Genomic DNA, 20,305 nt, shown 5'->3' with positions numbered 1-20,305 from the left:
TGTTTGTGTGTACTTCCCTTTTTTCTCATGGCCTTAGTTGCCTCTAAAGGCTTAAAGTCAAATGAGCTGGCATCATTGAGTCACTCCAATGTCAATGTGAGTGTTGATGTGTGGCTTCCAAAAACTTACTGTAGTGTCAGATGATCTGCCATCTTGGCATCAGAGGTGTAGTCAGGAATGACTTTCAGGGAGGATGAGAAAGTACATGAATCATATTTCCGATCAATTGGAACTGTCATAAAATAAATTTTTGGGAGTGGGCCTTCAAACCAGGAATCCCTCCCCACCATCCCTTCTACAGTTATGTTTAATGTCACTTCCATCTGAACTTGTGTATCTGTTGTAAAAGAGATATAAGACACACACATAAAGGTTTGGGGTTTCCGGCCCCGTATACTGTAAAATTATCCACAGTAATCACAAAAAAAGTCACGGTCAAAACAATACATAGAACACTGTATATCGCTGACAGCAAAGATGGCGTTGAAGGAGTTTTTATGGAGGCGGGGCCGGAAGTGGAGGAATGCTGGGAAGGAGCCATGGTGGATGATGGGATTGCTGACGTCATTGGTGGCGGACAGAGGAAGGGCGGAAGGAGCGAATTGCGGGAAGGAGGTAGGCTCATGGCGGCGGTGCATCTTTTTTTCTGTAAGAGAAGAGAAAAAGGTTAGTACCCCGCCACTCCCTCCTGGTGTATGTCTTTGCAATCGAATTAAGGTCCGTCCGCGGTCCCCTACTCGCGCGTGCGTGACACTGTGTACATTCTGAAATGAATGGCTGCCCATTCAGTCACTACTCTTAACCCCTTGTCTCATACCAATCGTAATCCTCCCTGATCTTCACTCTTTCACTAGTTATTGAGTGTCAATTATCATTTTGTATGAATATGTGCATGCGTTATATGTAATAGCCTCTTCATACAAAAAATCCAGCAGTCTCCTTTTTTCCATTTGAAATTGTAATTATCCGAATAATGTCTTCTTTCCCTTCATACTTTGCATTCCAAATAAGACAAATATTAAAACAAGGCGGATACTTTCCCAGCTTTACCATCCCATTTCATCCCTTATTATTACAAAATAACTATCAATAAAATTAAAATTAGCATTAACGGAAACCTACAAAAACTCAGGGCTGTGAAAAAGTACTTCCTCTTTCCTAATTTTCTCTATTATTGTATGCTCAAAAACCTGCCAGTGTTTCTGAATTAAAGCAATTCTGCAAGGAAGAGTAGGCTAAAACACCTCCACAAAAAAGTGAAAGAATGATATTGAATTAAAGGAAACATTTGGTTGCAGTCATTGCAGCTAAAGGTGGCACAGCCTGTTATTAAGTGGCTGTCATAATTCTCGATTACTATTCTTGGTCTTATTCCCTAAGGAATAATTTACGCAAATTATTTTTATTTTTGAAACATTTATTTGTATCACCATTTTTATTATCTTGCCAGTGCCACCATCATGTTTCCATTTTCTATTTCAGTTTATTTTCAGAGATTTTTGTTGGCAGCATTGCTTTTCACAGTCAAAAGCAAAACTGATGGCAGTGTTGCATGTGACATTGTGATTGAGAGCATTACTTAAGATGGCATCCCAGTATTGCACGTATTCAAGTTTCTGGATAAAAATAAAAATGCAAACTTTACGATTGCAAAGATTTTTTTTTTTGGGATGGAGGAGAATTATAAGGTATTGATGAATTATTAGGGTAGCCTTTTGACCTTTGAATTTTGTTTTGCTTTTGAGTCTTCGAGAATTGTGGTTTCTGACTTCTGGGTGGAACCTTATCTCATTTCTTGGCATTTCTTAATTTAGCCCCTTATGGTTTAATTTTTCTGTTCTATCTCTCTATTTTTTGTTCCTTGAGCTGTGCTCTTCAGAAAATCACAAGGGGGCAATTTCTTTTTCACGCAATGTCAGATGGTGTTGAGTAACTTTGTTTTTTCAGAATATTACTTTAAGAAAAACAAAATGTAATTTGTTCACACAGATACCCTTCATCTAGACCTGGAAATGTTCCGTTTCAAACATTTGTGGTAATGAGAGTAAATCATGAAAGAAGGCAAGTACTTTGTCAAGGCAATAAAGGTTTAATTATAAATAAACGTTTTCATTACAAGTCTTAAATTATGTTTTCCACCTGTATTTCTAGGATACTGCTAAGTGTCTTAGCACCAGTTGTACTTTTGACTGCACACACAAGGAACCCTGCATTGTGATTGGGAAAAGACAGAGTACAAATTGAACGTGGGCTGTGTAGTGATTGGTCCAGTGGACCAGGGGAATTTAAGGCAAAACGGTTGGCACCACTCAAGACCAGGTGGACAGGCAGAAAGGAATGCTACCAAAGTCTTTGTGATAACAGAGAGAAAAACAGATTTGACTGCCATTTCACCACTGAGAGAACGCCATCTGCATTTGCATGTCACCTGAAGAAGGGGCTTGAGTTATATATATATATGTTGCTTGAACACCAGTAGTGCCGCTGCATTTCAAATCAACTCCAGCAGCTTGGTGGCACATACATTGTAGTGGTCCAGATGTGACAAGGCCAAAACATGAACCAGGAGTGGTGTGGCATACCCTGTCAGATATGGTCTGATCCTGTGGATATTGTGTGGAGTGAATCTGTAAGTCTGTTGTAACATAGTCAGCGAAGGATAACTGGTCATCGATCACCACCCCACGGTTGCTAACAAACCTGATGGGTGTTAGCGATGATGAGCAGAGTTGGCCAGAGGTGGGTTACTTAGCTCCCCTCAGATAAAAACGTAGATAACATGCTCATATTTGTGATATTTATAAAGGGTGTAACAGCGTATGTTTTGGTCACATTCACTTCTATAGGTGACTCAGGCCCTTTTCTAACACCACACACACACTGAGCCATTTAAATCACCATCCTACTGGTCTTGAATACATAGCACTTTCAAAATCAGATTGCATTCTATCTTGGTAAAGACAAAAAAAAGAATCAATCCAACATCATCTGAGTGTTAAACTAACTTAATAACATCTTATGCGTCACATTAATATGCACTCATTATTCAGCTCATTTAGGTGGAGTGTTAATATAAGGTTTCAATACTTTTCAAATCTAAATGAGACTAGAAAAATGTGGAATTAATTACTGCTATTAGAGAAATGACTGTCAGTTTCTAGGAAGTAGAAGTAAGAATAATTAAGATGTAACTTTTTTATTGCCTCAGATTATGTGCAGTACGGTATGTGTTTATAGACAATACTCTTATGTCTAACCACTGACCTGTATTTTTATCAAAGGCTCTGTTTCTGTAAAAGGTTTTATAACAACATGACAAACAAAGCTCAGTTCTCTTATATTTTCTCTATTGTAAGAGTGCGGCTCTTTCAGCAGTTCAGTCATACCTTCCAAAACGTAGCAGAATCTGGGTTCTCCTTTCACAATAAGTAGACGCATTGGTTCTTCTTACAGGCAGAGCTCCATGCTCCATGGAACGGTCTTTTTTCACGCCTGTTTTTCATTCATTGTTCACACGACTGAAGTGGCCAGTTTCCTTTTCCTTTCAAGTAATCCTTTGGGGCTAAGCACATTCCTCTGAAGTTCTGGCACCTATGGGGAGCGAGTCCCTTCACATGGCACATCCCAGCCCAAGAAAAAAGGGAAGAAAGAGCGAGAGAGAGAATACATGCATATATTTGCATTTGTCATTTTTGTGTGACTTTAAAAATAGTGAAGTTTGAATAACAGGGGATATGGGAGTAGAGAAATGCACAGTCGTTCTCCCGGATACACTTTAATGGAAGTCGATCAACTAAAAACAAACTTTCATAGCCAAGCCACATAGTAATATCATTTTTGTCCCCTAGGGATATATTTTCATCACTTTTCTTAAATTAAAAACATGAGAAAAAAATTCTTGTAACAAATTCAATTTTTTATTGACAGCAAGAATGTTTCTTTGTAATTACTATTTTTGCTTGATATTCTCATAAACTGTACATGGGAAAATATGCCTTAAACAATTGTAATTACATTTCTCAATATTTTCCTTATTTCTAAATAATTCATCCTGAGTGTAATTTTAAAGGAATCCCAAATGTTTAATCTGGCAACAGTAAGACATTGAAAAGAACTAAATTGTGAAAACAGTAGCTTTTGTTCTGGTAAGGGAAATGAAATGGCTGACATTTGCCTATTTATCTGAAAAGCCATGTACAGTTATGTAATTATGTACAATTCATATGCTATACAGTATACAGTTGAAAGGAACAGGTGTCAACTGGAATACCTCCGCATCAATATGTGTTTTTATTTAATACTTTACATGCTGCCTATTCAATTTCCTCCAGGAATGTTGTGTTCTTCACTTTATGCTGAAAGTGGATTGCCTTTAAAAGATTCACTAAGAGGTGACATGCGGAGAAGAATGCAATCAGACTTTGAATTAAATGTAACAATGTGTGGTAGAAGATATTCAGATAAAAAACCTTATAGCTAATGTAAGGTGCACCGCCATAGGTGTTTATGTTTGTGGAGATATCTTCACAAAAAGGAAATGCTTATCAGGAAGGAATTAAGATAGTTGGTTTTCTTTTGCTGCATTTCCTTTTCATTTTATCGATAAAAATGTACTCAAAAAATGAAGGAATTAAGAGTACTTCTAAGATGGCCAAGGGGTGCAGGACCGATCCAGAAAATATAACCATCAAAACATGCAACATTGGTGACATTACAGCAGTGGTTCTCAAACTGTGGGGTGGGACACCTAGTGGGGGCACGAAGTAACAAAAAGGGGGTGCGAAGATGTGAAAAAAAGAAAACAAGAATTAAAAGTATGAAAAATGCAACAAATTAACTTAAACTACATTCTGATACTAGAAAAAGCAATAGGGAGTTAGATAAATGTCGATAAAAGTTAAGTAGGTATAATAAAATATATATCTATGATATATCATTAATTAAAAAAGAACAAATTGGTATTAGTGGGCTCCTTTCAAAAAAATGTTAGGGGGGGGGCGCGATTAAAACTGTTATGAAAACTCGGGTCGCAAATACTTAAAGGTTGAGAAACGCTGAATTACAGCATAGCCTCCTGCTGTTTACTCTTTTTGCTCTATATTTTCATTGTAAAAAAGAAAATGTAATAATGGTGTAAGATGTTACATGTATATTTTCAACCATCCATTATCCAACCCGCTATATCCTAACTACAGGGTTATGGGGCCTGCTGGAGCCAATCCCAGCCAACACAGGGCACAAGGCAGGAAACAAACCCCAGGCAGGGCACCAGCCCACCGCAGATATGTATATTTTCAACAAATTTAAAAGGAACAGTTCTTTTGATTAAATTCAATGGAAACTGTTGAAACAATAATGCTTTACAAGTTCATTAGACCTACATTGAAACATTTATCTTTATTTTCAAATATAAATCTATTTATTTGGAAAAAATAATGTAACATTTTCAGTTTTTTCTTAAATGAAATGCTTTGTATTTACATAAGCAGTAAACACAGGTAACAGCTTTAAAAATAAAATTATATCTATAATTTTACACATTATATACAAAAAGATATTCTAAAACAAAACATTGGATAACCAGCAAGCAAAAGACAAGCAAAAAAAAATCCATCATAACAAAAAAGTGTCACAAAGATGGCAGAAAGATTAATTAAAAGTGCAGTTTAGGAACAAAAAAATGATTCTAAACAGTACATACTGTCTGTAATGAGACGCTGCTGTAAAATACAAAAAGCACAGTACATGTGGATTCATAGCGTTCTTGATTTGTCAGCTCTTACGTAATTATCAATAACTGCCATATTATCTGTCTCACAAGTCTGTTCCAGTCACATCAATAAATGTTTACTATTAAATATATGCATTGTGACCACAAAGGGGCGCCACTGAGTCCTGAACCTCAGACACAATGCCACCCAGAACAACTCTAGGTGCAAATAACAGGAATCTCATTGTCTCCGACACCTCCTCAAGTGAAACACAGCCAACGATAATACAGTAGAACACACAATAAATGCTCTTTTCTCTCCTTGCATCCCTCCTAGTCATTTTTGCCTACTGTCTCCAGACTCTGCACCCCTTTTTTAAGCAAAACCCAAAAATACTTCTGGTGTCACAACATTGGTCATCCAAAGCACTTACAGGTTGTGTGGACACCAGGGCAGTCCTCCCTCATCAATCCCTCTGGCACTACCCAAGGACCCTGACACGGCTGCGCTTCTGTACTCCAAATTCCAGGCAACCCTGCTGGAGTCCTAACTTGGATCAGCTGAGAGGAACACTGCTGCCTTCCATGCAGGGGAATAAACTGCTCCCGGTACCTTGCTTCACCCAGTCCATCCATTATTATTTTATCCCAGCAGAGATGAGGATCACAAATTGTCCCAACAGGCTTGCCGAGAAACAAATCACCCTAAATTCCTGATGGGATGCCTGTCCATCCCTTATGGCACTCCTCACAGTATATAAAGTGCATGCATTTCACTATATAGTGTATATGTTTCTGCAAAGAGCAAATGTCCTGCTCAAATGAATCAAGTCGTAAATGGCACTTCGTAAAATTTGACAGCATGCTTACCGCAGCCTGCTTGTTTTAAACCTCAGCCGTAGCTAACGGGGGGCTCAGATACAACTTTTAGACAGAAGCAATTCTAAACCATTGTGGTGACATAAATAAGCAAAGTGGGCAGTGGTCAACTGTCTACAGAATAAAGTCATAACAATAAATTACTCAAGTCAAGTCAAGTTGGGGAGCATGCATTGGTACAGTGTGTTGTCGCACCCACTACATGATGAAACATCTCGGGATCCCAGTTTGCAACCCCCCAGGCAGACATGCAGTCCAGTTTCATCCTCCAGAAATGACCCTCTATCTGCTGCAGCCAGGTGACTCCTTGGCCTGGTCCAGCCTCTCAGGTCCAGAACAAAGAGGATCTTATGAGCTGGATCACCCTTGGGGAAACGCGCCACATGGCCATAGTGCCGTAACTGACGCTCCCTCACAATGCAGGTAATGTACCTCATTCGGGACTCCATGAGCAACCGCTCATTCGACAAAAAGTCAAACCAACAGTACCCAAGGATTTTCCGGAGCGACAAAATACCAAAAGAATCCAGTCTTCATCTCAGGTCACTGGATAGCGTCCATGTCTCGCAATCATATAGCAAGACAGGAAGCACCAGGACTCTAAAGACTTGGACCTTCGTCCTTTTGCATAGATATGGGAAGCGCCACACACCCCTTTCCAGCGACCTCATGAGCCCCCATGCTTTCGCAATCTGTCTACTGATTTCATAGGAAGAGTCACCAGAAACATGAATGTCACTGCCAAGGTAAGCAAACCTCTCGACAAGGTAAACACTCTCTGCGTAGACAGACACACTGCTGATGGCTGTGTCCAAGAGGTCATTAAAGGCCTGGATCTTGGTTTTTATCCAGGATATTCGCAAGCCAGACACTCAGACTCCTCACTCGATCAGAGCCTCCATTGACTCCGCGAAGATCACAGCATCATCAGCAAAGTCAAGATCTGTGAATTTTTCTTCACCAACAGATGCCCCACAGCCACTGGACCCCACGACCTTGCCCAACACCTAGTCTATGCAAGCATTGAACAGAGCAGGAGCAATAACACACCCCTGACGAACCCCAGAATCAACTGGGAAAAACGCAGAGGTTAATAAATGAATCCAATATATGTAAATGCAACACTAAGCTAATGCTATTAACAATGAAACCTCACATTCACACGTCCTGTGTTTGAAATGCCCTGATTGGCTGAGGGTTTATATGTCTCTAATGTGGAGAAGGGGAACTTTTTAAATCCAATTAGCATGGAGGCCTGAGCCCTGTGATGTTTCGTACATTTTTCTGATAAACAGGCTTTTTTCACACTCATGAACTATTACCACGAAGAGGTGATGAATTATGCTGTTCAGCTGTCTTCTCATAAAAAGCAGTTACTCTACTTGAATCAATTGACCCCATGTGTAGTAGGAAAACACATCCACAACATTAAACCGACATGTCTACTTCTAGTGTGTGTTGGTGACACCCGGTAAGATGGTTCAAAGGGAACATTTGCATTTGGATGTATCCTGTTTGCTCTGTTATAAGGCATCCAACCAGGCTGTATTCTTCCTGTCTTGCATGATTTATACTCCTCAGCTCACTGCCACCACACCCACCTACTTTAACTTACCGGAAAGAGTTGGGTTGTCAGTTGTCATAACCACCAGGTATCATGTTGTGTTCCAAGCCACTTAAGTTGGTGCCTTGCAGGCAAACCACTAAAGAGTTCCCTTCTTAAGACACTCAAGTCAATGCCATGTTGAAAACCACTTAAATCTTTAGTCTCTCATTATCCTTCAGAATCACACACTCTCACACCATCCATGTCACCACTTTAAACAGTACTGTGTGACTTCTCGTATAATGCCGTCACTGATTGAGCAGTCAAATTTGGAAGAAGGACAAGTGTACCTAATAAACATGGCCATCTATTGTAAATAATGCACACATTTTACGGACTTACACAGCTAGCACAAATAAGTAAATCTGAAGAATTTACAGTCAGTACAAAACACTATAAGTAATGTTTTATTGCATTAAATGACCATCCTAATGCTATCAGGCCACTTTAGTTGTGTTTTTTGCATTATGCATCTGTTAGAAATCTGTATCCATGTAAGTAAGTTTTTTGATTCTGCACCCAAAAAAAATGTTTTATCTAAGGTCCATGGAATTATTCTTGGACTGGATTCTCTAGCATGCCTTCAATTTAAATGCTATTAATACTCCACCTACGCAGAGTGAATAATAAATGCATATTAATGTGACACGTCAGATTTACAGTGGACGCTCAATTTAAACTACACTCAAACAGTATGCTAGACAGGATGTAGACCCAAGGTCAGGATTAGAACTTCATCTAACTGATTAAGGCATGGAAAATGATCGTCAGATCAATATTTGTCCGGTAAGTGACATAGCTGGATTTATTCTAACTCAGCATCAAGGTCAAGGTCAGGGTGAACTTTATTATCTCTCTGAAATAGAAATTCATTTTAGATTTATACATTAGGATGATTATTACATAATGAAAGAAAAGAAAGTATACAGTAAACAAAGTTCTGTATTAATAATTCTAACCAAAACGCAAGTGGAAAATATTACTCTTTAAAAAAATAATTCATCCAGATCCTTTGGTAGCAAGAATGGGTTGGAGTGCTGCCCTTAACTCTTCATTTGGCCTGCTGTTTGCCCAGACCTTCACTTGTAGCTGTGTCTGTTTTAGTTTACTCTGATCACACAGCAGTCACATGACTGGAACTGTAAAAAAATAAATAAATGAATAAACAATTGCTTCTATGATGTCATTGCTCTAGCATCACATGCCTTTTACCTTTGCCACAGCCCCCATTTTGAGATCCCTTACCGTTTTGTATTGTAGTGTTTTTGATATTTGTGGCATTGATTTGTTTTTGCCTCATTTTATATGACATTTTTCTTGATTATTTATCAAGAAAATTAAATAATGAAATAAATAATTAGTCCAGATCCTTTGGTAGCAATAATGGGTTAGGGTGCTGCCCCTAGTTCTTCCTTTGGCCTGTTGTTTGCCCAGACCTTCACTTGTAGCTGTGTCTGTTTCTAGTTTACTCTAATCACACATCAGTCACATGACTTAAGTTTAAATAAATAAAAAAATGATAGCTTCCGTGAGGTCACTGCTCTAGCATCACATGCCTTTTGCCTTTGCCACAGCCCCTTTTTGAGATCCCTTACTTTTTTGTATTGTAGTGTTTTTGATTGTTGTGCTTTAAATTTGTTTTTGCCTCATTTTTTATTACATTTTTCTTGATCATTTATCAGGAAAATTAAATAATGAAATAAATACATAACCACATAAATAAACAAATGCATACCAATGCAAACCCAATAATACCCATGCACATTATACAGTATGTTCTTCAGTTGTGATCCTAAAACTGTGCGATACAGAAGCTGAATGAGAGACTCAGTTACATGACCCACAGGACAGGTATAAGAAAAAATGCAACTTACAGATCCATTTCTCCAAAAAAAAATTGAAACGAAACTAACAGGCAAAAAGACCATAGCCTTTACCTCTTTTGATGTTTATTATAGGTATGGCAAACTTTTAGTTTTCTTTTACCAAAGAAAAGCTTAGACAAGGAAACACTGCGATGTAGTGTATTAAATACATAATGTGCCTGTGGTGTTGCATGTCAATGTGTGCATGCATGCATGTGAAATGATGTAATAAAAAAATCAACAATAGTTTAAAACAATAAATTCAGGTCATTAAAAAATAATTCATTAGAACTTTAGAAAATTATGATGAGTACAGGCAATTCAACTCAAAAAGTTCATCCATCTGATTCACCTAGATTGTCCAAAATAATGTTGAGATTTGAGTGTCCCTAATGTCCCAGTTTCCACCACACTAATTTGTAATTTATTCCCTGTGTCTAAAGTTCTTTGTGTGAAGGAGATCTTTCTGATCTCTCTATCTTGCACTGCTATGTATTTTGTGTGATATGGAGACAAAAACTGAATACCGTATTCCTGGTGAGTCCTTGCTAGTGTGTTACATAACTTGAGGATAACCTCTCTTGACTTGTACACCACACATTGTGGTATAAAACGTAACATCCTATTCACTTTCTTGATCGCTTCTGTACGCCGTCATAATGTAGATAGCGATGAATCCACAACGACTCCTTCTCATAAGTAGTGCTTTCAAGGTTCTGTGTATTCAGATCAAACATTTTAATTTCCTAGATTTAATACTTTATATCTGCCACAAATCTGCTCAGGCCTGAATGCTCTTCAAGTCCCTCTATAACATTTTAGCTATTTCTACATTATCTCCCCTTCCTCATCATTTGGTATCATCTGTAAATTTAATCAGCTTATATTCTTATCCAGATTTTTTATGTATATTAGAAAGGCCAGTTGGCCCAGCACTGATCACTGAGGAACAATATTTTTAACATCACCTAATTCTGAAAAAGTTCCCTTCAGCATAACCCTTTACTTTCTGTGTTTGAGACAATTTTGTTCTCGCTGACAAATTTAACCTTAAATATATTGTAATAGAGTGGCCGCTTGGTGGCACTGTTGCCCACCTTTTCCCAACAGACAGACTCAGGACATGGGCTAAAAGCACCAAAAAGTTGTTTAATTTCTTTTTTCTATAGTGCCCCAAAGCACCTCCACCACAATAAATAGGCAATAACTACAAAAATTCAGCACACTCAATCACAAAATTCTCTCTTCCACACCTCCCTTCGGCTCGCTTGCTGGCTTCACAGCAGTCCTTTATGTAATCCTTGACCCAGAAGTGCTTTTGTCCTTCGGTCCACGTGACTCGTCAGCACTTCCGTTCAGATGGAGAATTTGTAATTTTTTCAGCCCATAAGTACTTCTGTGCTTCTCCCTGTGACTTTGGAGTACTTCCAGGCTATGTAGACAGTAAGGACTCCCCAGTCTCCCTGCAGCATCACCTGGCAGCATCCAGCAGGGCTGTGAAGCCGAACTCTGGATCCCATGGTGCCCTGCATGAATCCGGGGCACCAGCATGCTGCAGGGAAGCTGCCAATTAGCATCCTGGGGGACGCAGTGTCCCAAAGCAGCTGCCATCTCCATCCTTCTACTTCAGGGGCATCCCAGCCAGCTTGGGCTGCCAGCCGTCTCCTACAATGTCTTACAGCTTGATTACTAGCCTTTCATGTGGTCACCTTATAAAAAAATCAGATATCGTACACATCTGATCACATCCTTTTTTTGTTTCTTTATTGTATTACAGAATATTTAGTTAAATGTAACCTCCACCTTATGAAAATATGTGGAATATTTGCTCATACACCTGTGCTAGACATGTGCTGCTTGATCTTTTCCTAATTACTCCTTTTAATTTGCTTGTGATTCACATTAAGCTTACTTGAATCTGCCTGATGACCCTTTCTATACAATCCTTCCAGGTCCTGACACTACCTTATCCTTTAGAAAATTGTTGCGAGTGATTATTTTCTATGTGTTATGATTTTCAGGCCCCCAAAACAGCTTAAAATCAAAAGGCATTAAAGATGGCCCAGAAATAAAATCTGCCCCGCTTCAAACTCAAGAGGCAAGGGAGAGAAAGTCTTTAAAGAAAAAATATCTTCCAAATCCGAGTGGAAAACCATAAAAATATAAATCTCTGACACCGCCCCCCCCCCAAAAAAAAGTACCTGTAATATTTATTTTTCTTAATCAAATATTTCAAAGCAAACAAAAAAGGCAAAATTCTAAAATTCAAGAACAAAAATGAATTACAAAAAAAATAACCATACTAACCAGTAAATACACCAAAAAACACATTCAATAGCAACACAATCAGGTCTACATAAACCAAGTTGGGAATAAGAAACAAAAGCAAAAGTCCACAGCCAGAAAGAGTAATGTGAAAATAGTCGAAACAGCACCAAAGACATAAAATAAAGTGGAAACACACAGGGAACCGAACAAAACAAAAGGAGCCTCAGCAAATATCTCAGCAGAGAACCAGAACCAGTAGACAATATTTATAGGCCTGATCAGGTTTCAAATGGGGATTGGGGTGAAATTACAAGTAATATAAATTACATTAAACCCTGAGTTATAACACGTGTACAATATATATCCATTGAAGAAGAGCTTCATTAGGCCGTTTTTAAACCATTGCACACGTACATAAAACTAAATAGGATTTTTTTTAAACGTTTTTTACGTATATTTAGAAGCTTTGCATTTAATGTTTAAAAATACATGAGAAGAATAGAGGGTGATAATTTGTCTCGATTTCCCACTGGCTAAAAGTTGGGAAACTGTTCAGAAATTGACTGTCTACTGGGACAAAGCTCAATAAGCTACAAAACGAATGTCTGCTTGGGCTTCAGGCAACTGACCGAGCCTCTGCAACAGCCATGGTCATTGATTCACCCTAGGGCATCATGGCAAGAGTTTCTGAGATCCATAATGCTACAGGCGGACAGTGGTGACAGATGGTGCCATTCATCATTTCCTCTGCTGTGCCAGTACTGAAGGGAAGTGAACAATGAGGCTTAACTCTACAAATGATTCTGTGTAATAAAGAAATATACAAGAATAGCAGTAGAGTATTGGCAGTCCGCTGCTTTAACATGTTAACTTCTAGTTAATAATACGCTGTATTCATTTGCTTTTTATTGAGTCAAATTTTCAATATGCATTTTTTATCTATTTTTTTTATTTTAATTTATTTTTAAATTACCTTTCATAACAAAATATATTTTCCAAACATGCAAAGGTTCACACTTCCATGTTGTCTGTAAGCTTTGACCTCCAGTTAACAGACACTGAAATAACAACATTTATTTATATAGCACATTTTCATACAACAATGTAGCAGTAATTGCTTTATTGTTGACAAAGAAAAGGTTACAAAGAAAGGCAAATAAGATAAGGCAGTCATTTTAAAGAATAAGTAACTACAAAACAAGGTAAGATCAAATGGTAGGAGGACAGAAAAAACAACAATGACAAAAGTCTGGAGAAAAAACACAATCTGCAGGGGTTCCAATGCCAAAAAGACCACCCCCTTCTTCCTAACATAAATGTTCCTAAATCAGTCCTCTTTGTTTTCATGTTTCACGTGATAGGATTCTGATAAAGTTGGTCTCGTGGACTGATCAGATCCCTGCCTTCATTCCATCATCTCAGGGGGCTGCATGGTGCCTTGATCAGGTGGTGGTGGCACAGATTGGCACCACCAAAGAACCGGAAAAGACAGCTGAGAATAGTAGGGATTAGTACAGATTGTGGATCCCTTCAAAACATGATCATTTTATACCCATATAGTCTATAAAGAGTACAAATGAAATGTAGCTACAAAAAAGCCATATTAAAATAATGGCTTTTTAGCTGTTTTTTTAAATGCCGCACAATATTAACATGGCGCAATTCTATAGGTAAGGTATTCCAGATTTTAGGTACAACAGCAAAAGGCTGCCTCACCACTTCTTAAAAAAAATAATCTGGCTGTTGAAATTATAAGCAGATCTCCATTTGAAGGTTATGACTTGGGGTGTAGGGGGACAAGCATTCTAAAATTTAGGATGGAGCGAGATTATTTAAAGGCATTATAAACCATTAGTAGTATTTTAATGTCAGTTCTGAATGACACAGGTGACCAATGTAATGATGCTAAAACTAGTGAGATGTGCTCAAATTTTCTTTTTCTAGTTAAGACTCTAGCTGCTGCATTCTGCACTAATTGTAATTGCCTGATGTCTTTCTTAGTTAGTTCTATTAGGAAATAAGTGAAAGATCTAAGTATTTGATTCCATGAAATACAACTAAAAGTACACCAACATAAAATTCTCACACCCATTTATTTCAGTTATGCAGACAAAATATTAAATTTTTCTAGCAATTACTCCTCATTGCATAAACAGTTAAGAATCTGTTTCGAAGGATTCACACCAACTGTAATATAATGAATAAAACGATAGAAATTCTTTTTCATCTGTTCACATCAGATGACACACATTAATCGTTTTCAGCATCACAGATGATACTGTAGGCATAATATACTGTAAGTGGGGATGGAGCAGGGATCCCAAAATTCTTGGAATCAGTCAATAGCAATTATCAAATATGCTGCTTGGTATGGTACTCCGACAATCTAGTAAGTCTGACTGCCATTCATACTGAGCTGCTTGAGTGCCATTTATACATATAAATATATATGTTACCTTTTTTTTTTACTTTTCCATTGCACACCTAATGAAGGGTAAATGTTGTGTTTTTGGCCTTTTTTACTTTTTCAGATCGGAAATAACCTTATAAGTCTTTAGTAGATATGTGCTGACACAGCCTTAAACTAACTAAATATACTGTATATATGGAGTATATAGTATGCATTTTATCGATTAATTACTTATTTCCCTACTGCTTGATAATTTGCTTGCCTTAACCATTTTTTATTTTTTTTTTATTATTCATTTCATTACAGACATTACTAAGAGATGGCCGCCGGGAAAGTACAGTCAGCACCCTCTACATTACCCCATCCAACATTGAATCTGGCCAGCAAATTACCTGCCGAGCCTCCAATAAGGCTGTGCCTAATGGCAAGGAGACCAGTGTCACTATCGACATTCAACGTGAGTACCTTTCCTTTTGAAACATGCTTCTTTTTAACGCACATACTGTATAAAGTGAATGTGTTGCCTCACTTTATATGTGTGTAACAGGTTTTTATATTTACTTTTAACACCATGTTTAATAACTACCCATTGATTATCATTTTAGTTTATTATTCCTGTTCCTCACATTTAATGCCTCACGTTGCCGTATTCCATTTTTATTACATTAATAGCTATATGCTGTTGTGTAAAATATTGATTAACATCCAGTAAAGTTCTCTATGCACGACATTTGGACTGTAAGATGTGTATCATACTTACGACTGTATCTTTTATGCAGAGTGCAAATAACCGAAGATGGGTTTTTGGCAATAAAAGTTTCTCTATGTTGAAATTCATGTTTTTGCAATGAGCATGTTTATAATATATCAATAAAAAATGCCTAGCAACAAAGTCTGCAGCCAAGAGAACTGGCCACTTTGTTCTAAAGGAAAACAAATGACTTCTAAGGCTTCATTCTATGTCTAGGGACCAGAGGTTTTGTTTTTATTATTATTCTCCCATTCTTATAGTTTCAGTCCACCATCTGAGGTCCTGTCTTTGTGACACCTAACTCAGAATGAACACACCTACAGATCCTGATTTGTAAACTCAATAAATATTTCATTCAACTCTCCATCGATGCACCTTCTTTCTACAATATATGCCTTAAACCAATCTTTATTTCTTATCATTTTGCAGAAGATGCCACAATAGTTGGGGATAATAAGCAGCTTTCTTTGGCAGAGAAAGAAAATCACGTATACCCACACGGCATTTAACATATCAGTAGCAGTTGGCAGATAGAATCTTTTTAAATTAGAGGTGTGTCTAACTAAGATTAAGCATCATTCATTTCACCTAGGGGATTTAAAACAAAAGGATTTAACTCTGCTCACAGCCCCTTTAGTGCTATTAAGTATGACTAATAAACCAGAAAATGCTATTCAGAGATCCATTACTGCTGACGATTCCATTCTTTCACTGTATTCTATAAGCAGTCTGCTATTCAGAGTAGCCCTACATAATGTAGAGACAGTAGGTAAAAAATAATTGATTAAAAGCTCTTGATGGTGTAGGCAGAATGATCCATAATTCTTTAACTGTGAAGGGAGTTGGCTCTGAAAAAGCCCTTTGTTTTCGCCGTCAAAGGCAAGTGGATATAGTTTTTGGCCTATACTGGACTGAAATATGAAATTACTGATTTGCAGCATTCATCAAGTGCCTGTTCTCCAAAAGCCCCTCCAAAAGGGTGCGGGTGCAGATAATAGAGAAGCCAAGTACTAAGAAGTTACTAAAATAGAAAATGTGCAGAATGGATATGTCATAACATAATTTTTCATCGTCCAAAATGTGAATGTGCAGTTACTTATTCCTAGCTGGAGCACTGCATTCTCTAACTGTGGTTCTCATTTGTGACAGCCATTAATCCCAGGGGCTGTCCATATACAGCTCTAAAGTAGACTCGTCTCTAGCACCAGCCACTATTGTTCTAGATACTTACAGTATCAGCAGTCACTTTTCTCAGCTTTATTTGTATGTTAGTGTCAGTATGCTAACTTCTCCCTACAGATTATAGCTCACTAGAAGTGAGTATTCTGTCATTAAATAGCAGATGCAGTTTTTATGAGACTCATCGAAATGCAAAACGTGGTGAAAACATAGCAAAAAGTTAAGCACAAGAAACCAAAACTGAGAAGTGATGCAAAAATCAAAGTCAAAAAGTTCAGAAAACAAGATTGATCAAATTCCAGAAGGATTTGTTAAATAACAAAACTGCTCCAGAAAGATAGAGTTTAACCATAAGTCGGACACTGAAGCCTTTTAACCAATTGTGAATTATTAGCACGGGGTGTGCAAATTACCTCAACACACTCCCAGCAACCAGAACAGCATTTCAGGCGATGCAAAAAACAAAATAGCGGTGGAATTGGTTCAGAATAAAAATGAAAAATCCAAATGAAGACAAAAATAATCATAAAAAACAGAATGGAGTTTAATTAGATACTAATATCAATAAACAAGGGAGTAAAATATTATTAACCCGTTATCTCTTAATAGTGGGTAGTTTTTGAGTTCTTCTTTGGCCTCGATATAGTTGCCTTAATGGGATTTTGCTTTCTTTGTGTTGTTTTTTCTTGATTTTTAAACGAGTAACTGGATATTTTTCAAAGTATGTGAAAATATGTGAAAATGCCAAAATTTGACCCTTTTTAAAGAGAGATGTTGTTCCTACCTTGAGCCCAATGCTAGCTAGAATAGGCTTCACTTTCTCCCTGACCCTGCTCAGGATCAGCAGGTTTAAAAAGGGATGGATGGACTGTGGTAACCAGAAACCTTCCTGAAGCCAAAACACTCAACATACACGGTACAAAATGTAATATTTTCATATTTCACTAATGTTAGTTTATAAATTCAATTCAGCTCACACAACATAGACGCAGGAAAAGTACACATATTTTAAGTCAGTTGGTCACATTGCCCAGTTTTCTCTTGCATTGCTAACCTCGTTTAGTTGCTGAGATCTAATGAAGTTCTACTGCTGCATGCTGATGGGTCTTGACATAGGCAGGGTGGCCTTCTGTCTAAACAGATGGACTCAAAGCCTCAAGGTCTTGGCATCAATTCCCATTTTGAGCAACTCTCTTAACCCTTCAGTGGCTCATTCATTCATTTTCTGAACCACATTATTGCATAACAACATTGTCAGTTTTTTCTACATGCAAATGCTGTAAGGCAGGATCGAGTCCATTGGAAGTGTATTCTCACACAGGCCTGCACCCAGCCAGTTGGAAATGATTACTTTAATCTGAAATTTTTAAGACAGAGACGATAGCAGTCACTTTAGCCTATCAGAATGCAGTTCTAAGAACTTGCAGAGAGTTCATTTTTTATGTGCAAAACCAACTATTTACAAGTAAAGGGGGCTAAATGATGGCTAGACCACACTGGGATGTCAGGTTATTTGAAGTCACATTCACGACCAAACCCAGAATCACTCCTAGTAGGCCAGTTGCTTACAATTTTTAGATGTGGGGAAGAAAAAAAAAGGTTTGAACCATGATTGAGAGTTTGACTTGAAGGCCTCACCTTTCATGCACTGTTAATTATCCCTTTCCCCCTTTGTTTTTCACTGTGAATGTTTTAGCAGTCACCTAAAGGGTTGGTTCGGAGCATGTGCTGATGCAGCATGTTGCCTCACTCATCACATGACAAACCACTTCAGGATCCCAGATTAGGACCCACGTGCAGCCATGCAACAAGTGACACCTAAGCACCACACTTTAACAGTGTGAGGTTTATTAGGGTGGCTGGAGTGCCAATCCCGCCACCAACCCCCAAGTTTTCCCTGCAGGTTGGAGGGCCTACTTGCATGGCTGAATGCAGGTTAATGTCATACCCAGGATGGAGCAATTGCAGGTTAAGGGCCTTGCTCACGGAGTGGAATCACTTCTGGCATTTACAGGATTTGACCAGGCAACCTTCTGATTGCCAGTGCAGATCTCTAGCCTCAGAGACACCACTCCGCCCTAAAACTACTCCATATCAATCCCCTACCTAAAGGGTAAGGGAAAAGAAATAAAAAGAGAAGTCTGCCTACACAACTTTACTCTGGCACTGAGTGCTTTGGACTGCAAAAATCTTTTAGCATTTTGAGGAACACATTTGGCACCATCCTGATTTCATTTATATTTATATTCTTGAACATGCTAGTAGTGTTATTTTTATAATTTTGTCAATGTTTTTGTTATGCCATTTTGTTTTTGTGCTTTACTTGAATGTAAATGGAAGTTTGGTGATGTGGTTACAAATTTGTTATCAAGCTATGTTTAGCTTCTGATTCTACAATATTCAAAACATCGAGAAATTTGGATTTTTATGTCGGTCTATATGTGCACTGTGTGTGGAAATTCAAAATAGATTTTCATACTCTAAAGTAAGATTGTGTGCATTGTGTAGAGATCCCAAATGACTAAATGCCAGCAAAGATACACCAATTTAGTACAAACTGTTTCCAAGATATCCGCCCTAAATACGTATGTAAAATAATAACTTAAGAAGATATTAACCCATCTTCTGTCAACAAGTTGAATTGTATTTGTCTTGGAGCAGGTTCCATGCCTATTGTTTGGTTGGTCCCAGTTTGGTCCAGTATTTATCCCCCTATCCTTTAAAAACTCTTTGACATATGTCCACCAATAACTGATGTTTAAATGATTTAATTTAGCACTGTTTTGTAGTCTACTCTGTTTATTCATGGGAGCAGGCCTGTTGATAAGATGATTAGGATTTGAGATATATGATGTATTTAAACATACAGGTATGCACAAAAAGAGGCCCACATGAACATGCATACACACACATGCACAAACACACTCAAAGTAATTTATAAGTGAAGATGGCCAACCAACACACCCACTTGATGATGAAGAGAAAGAGATGAACACACATAAACATAAACTGACACACCTAGATCTATAAAGGTCGACTTGAACAAAGGCATTAAGCCACCCCTGTACCAATCTATCTGTCTACGCAGCGTGTTTACATTATTTGACCCAATGTGTTTAGATTCAAATTAAAAATCATTTAAGTTGTCCATTTGATTCAATTTCCTGTTCATTTTACTTGACATATATTTGTGTGCATAATAAATATTATATCAGTTGATTTAATTTTTTTCAATACTGTCGTACAGTACAGTCAGTTGTAATATATAGCAAAATGTTCCATTGAGTGATTTCCTGCAGTATCATTAAAGTGTAATTTACATGAAAGTACTGTATGGACCATTTAACACCGATTTGTCTTATATGTGCCACCGTTTTCCGTGTTTTTTTTCCATGGGTGCCACTATATTGTTGCTGACTGTAACATCCGCTGCTATGACAAGAACAGATAGCAATACTAACGTCCAAACTGTAGCTCTCAAACAAAGGAATAACCTTGTGTCAATTTTAAACTACTAAAGTATCTAAATATACAAAAAAAATAGATTTAGGATAGAATTTATAGATTGACCACTATCAGTTTTATGACTTTGAATTTAGGTTTTTGTTTTGGTGGTTTGGTTTAACATATTCTTGAA

The 20,305-nt window shown here is 37.7% G+C and overlaps 1 protein-coding gene across 6 annotated transcripts in view; it reads left to right on the top strand.

Moving 5' to 3' along the window:
- Positions 1-20,305, top strand: part of kirrel3b (kirre like nephrin family adhesion molecule 3b) — a 1,066,676-nt gene that overhangs the window by 723,651 nt on the left and 322,720 nt on the right. For all 6 annotated transcript variants that reach the window (XM_039764053.1, XM_039764052.1, XM_039764050.1 and 3 more), the window contains exon 5: positions 15,045-15,195. In XM_039764053.1, coding sequence (XP_039619987.1) covers positions 15,045-15,195 — 151 coding nt within the window. The remainder of the gene's footprint in view (positions 1-15,044; positions 15,196-20,305) is intronic.

Source organism: Polypterus senegalus, chromosome 9 (genome assembly GCF_016835505.1).
Source record: "Polypterus senegalus isolate Bchr_013 chromosome 9, ASM1683550v1, whole genome shotgun sequence".
NCBI lineage: Eukaryota > Metazoa > Chordata > Cladistia > Polypteriformes > Polypteridae > Polypterus > Polypterus senegalus.
The sequence above is the reverse complement of the archived record's forward strand: the minus strand, read 5'-3'. Positions and strand labels throughout refer to the sequence as shown.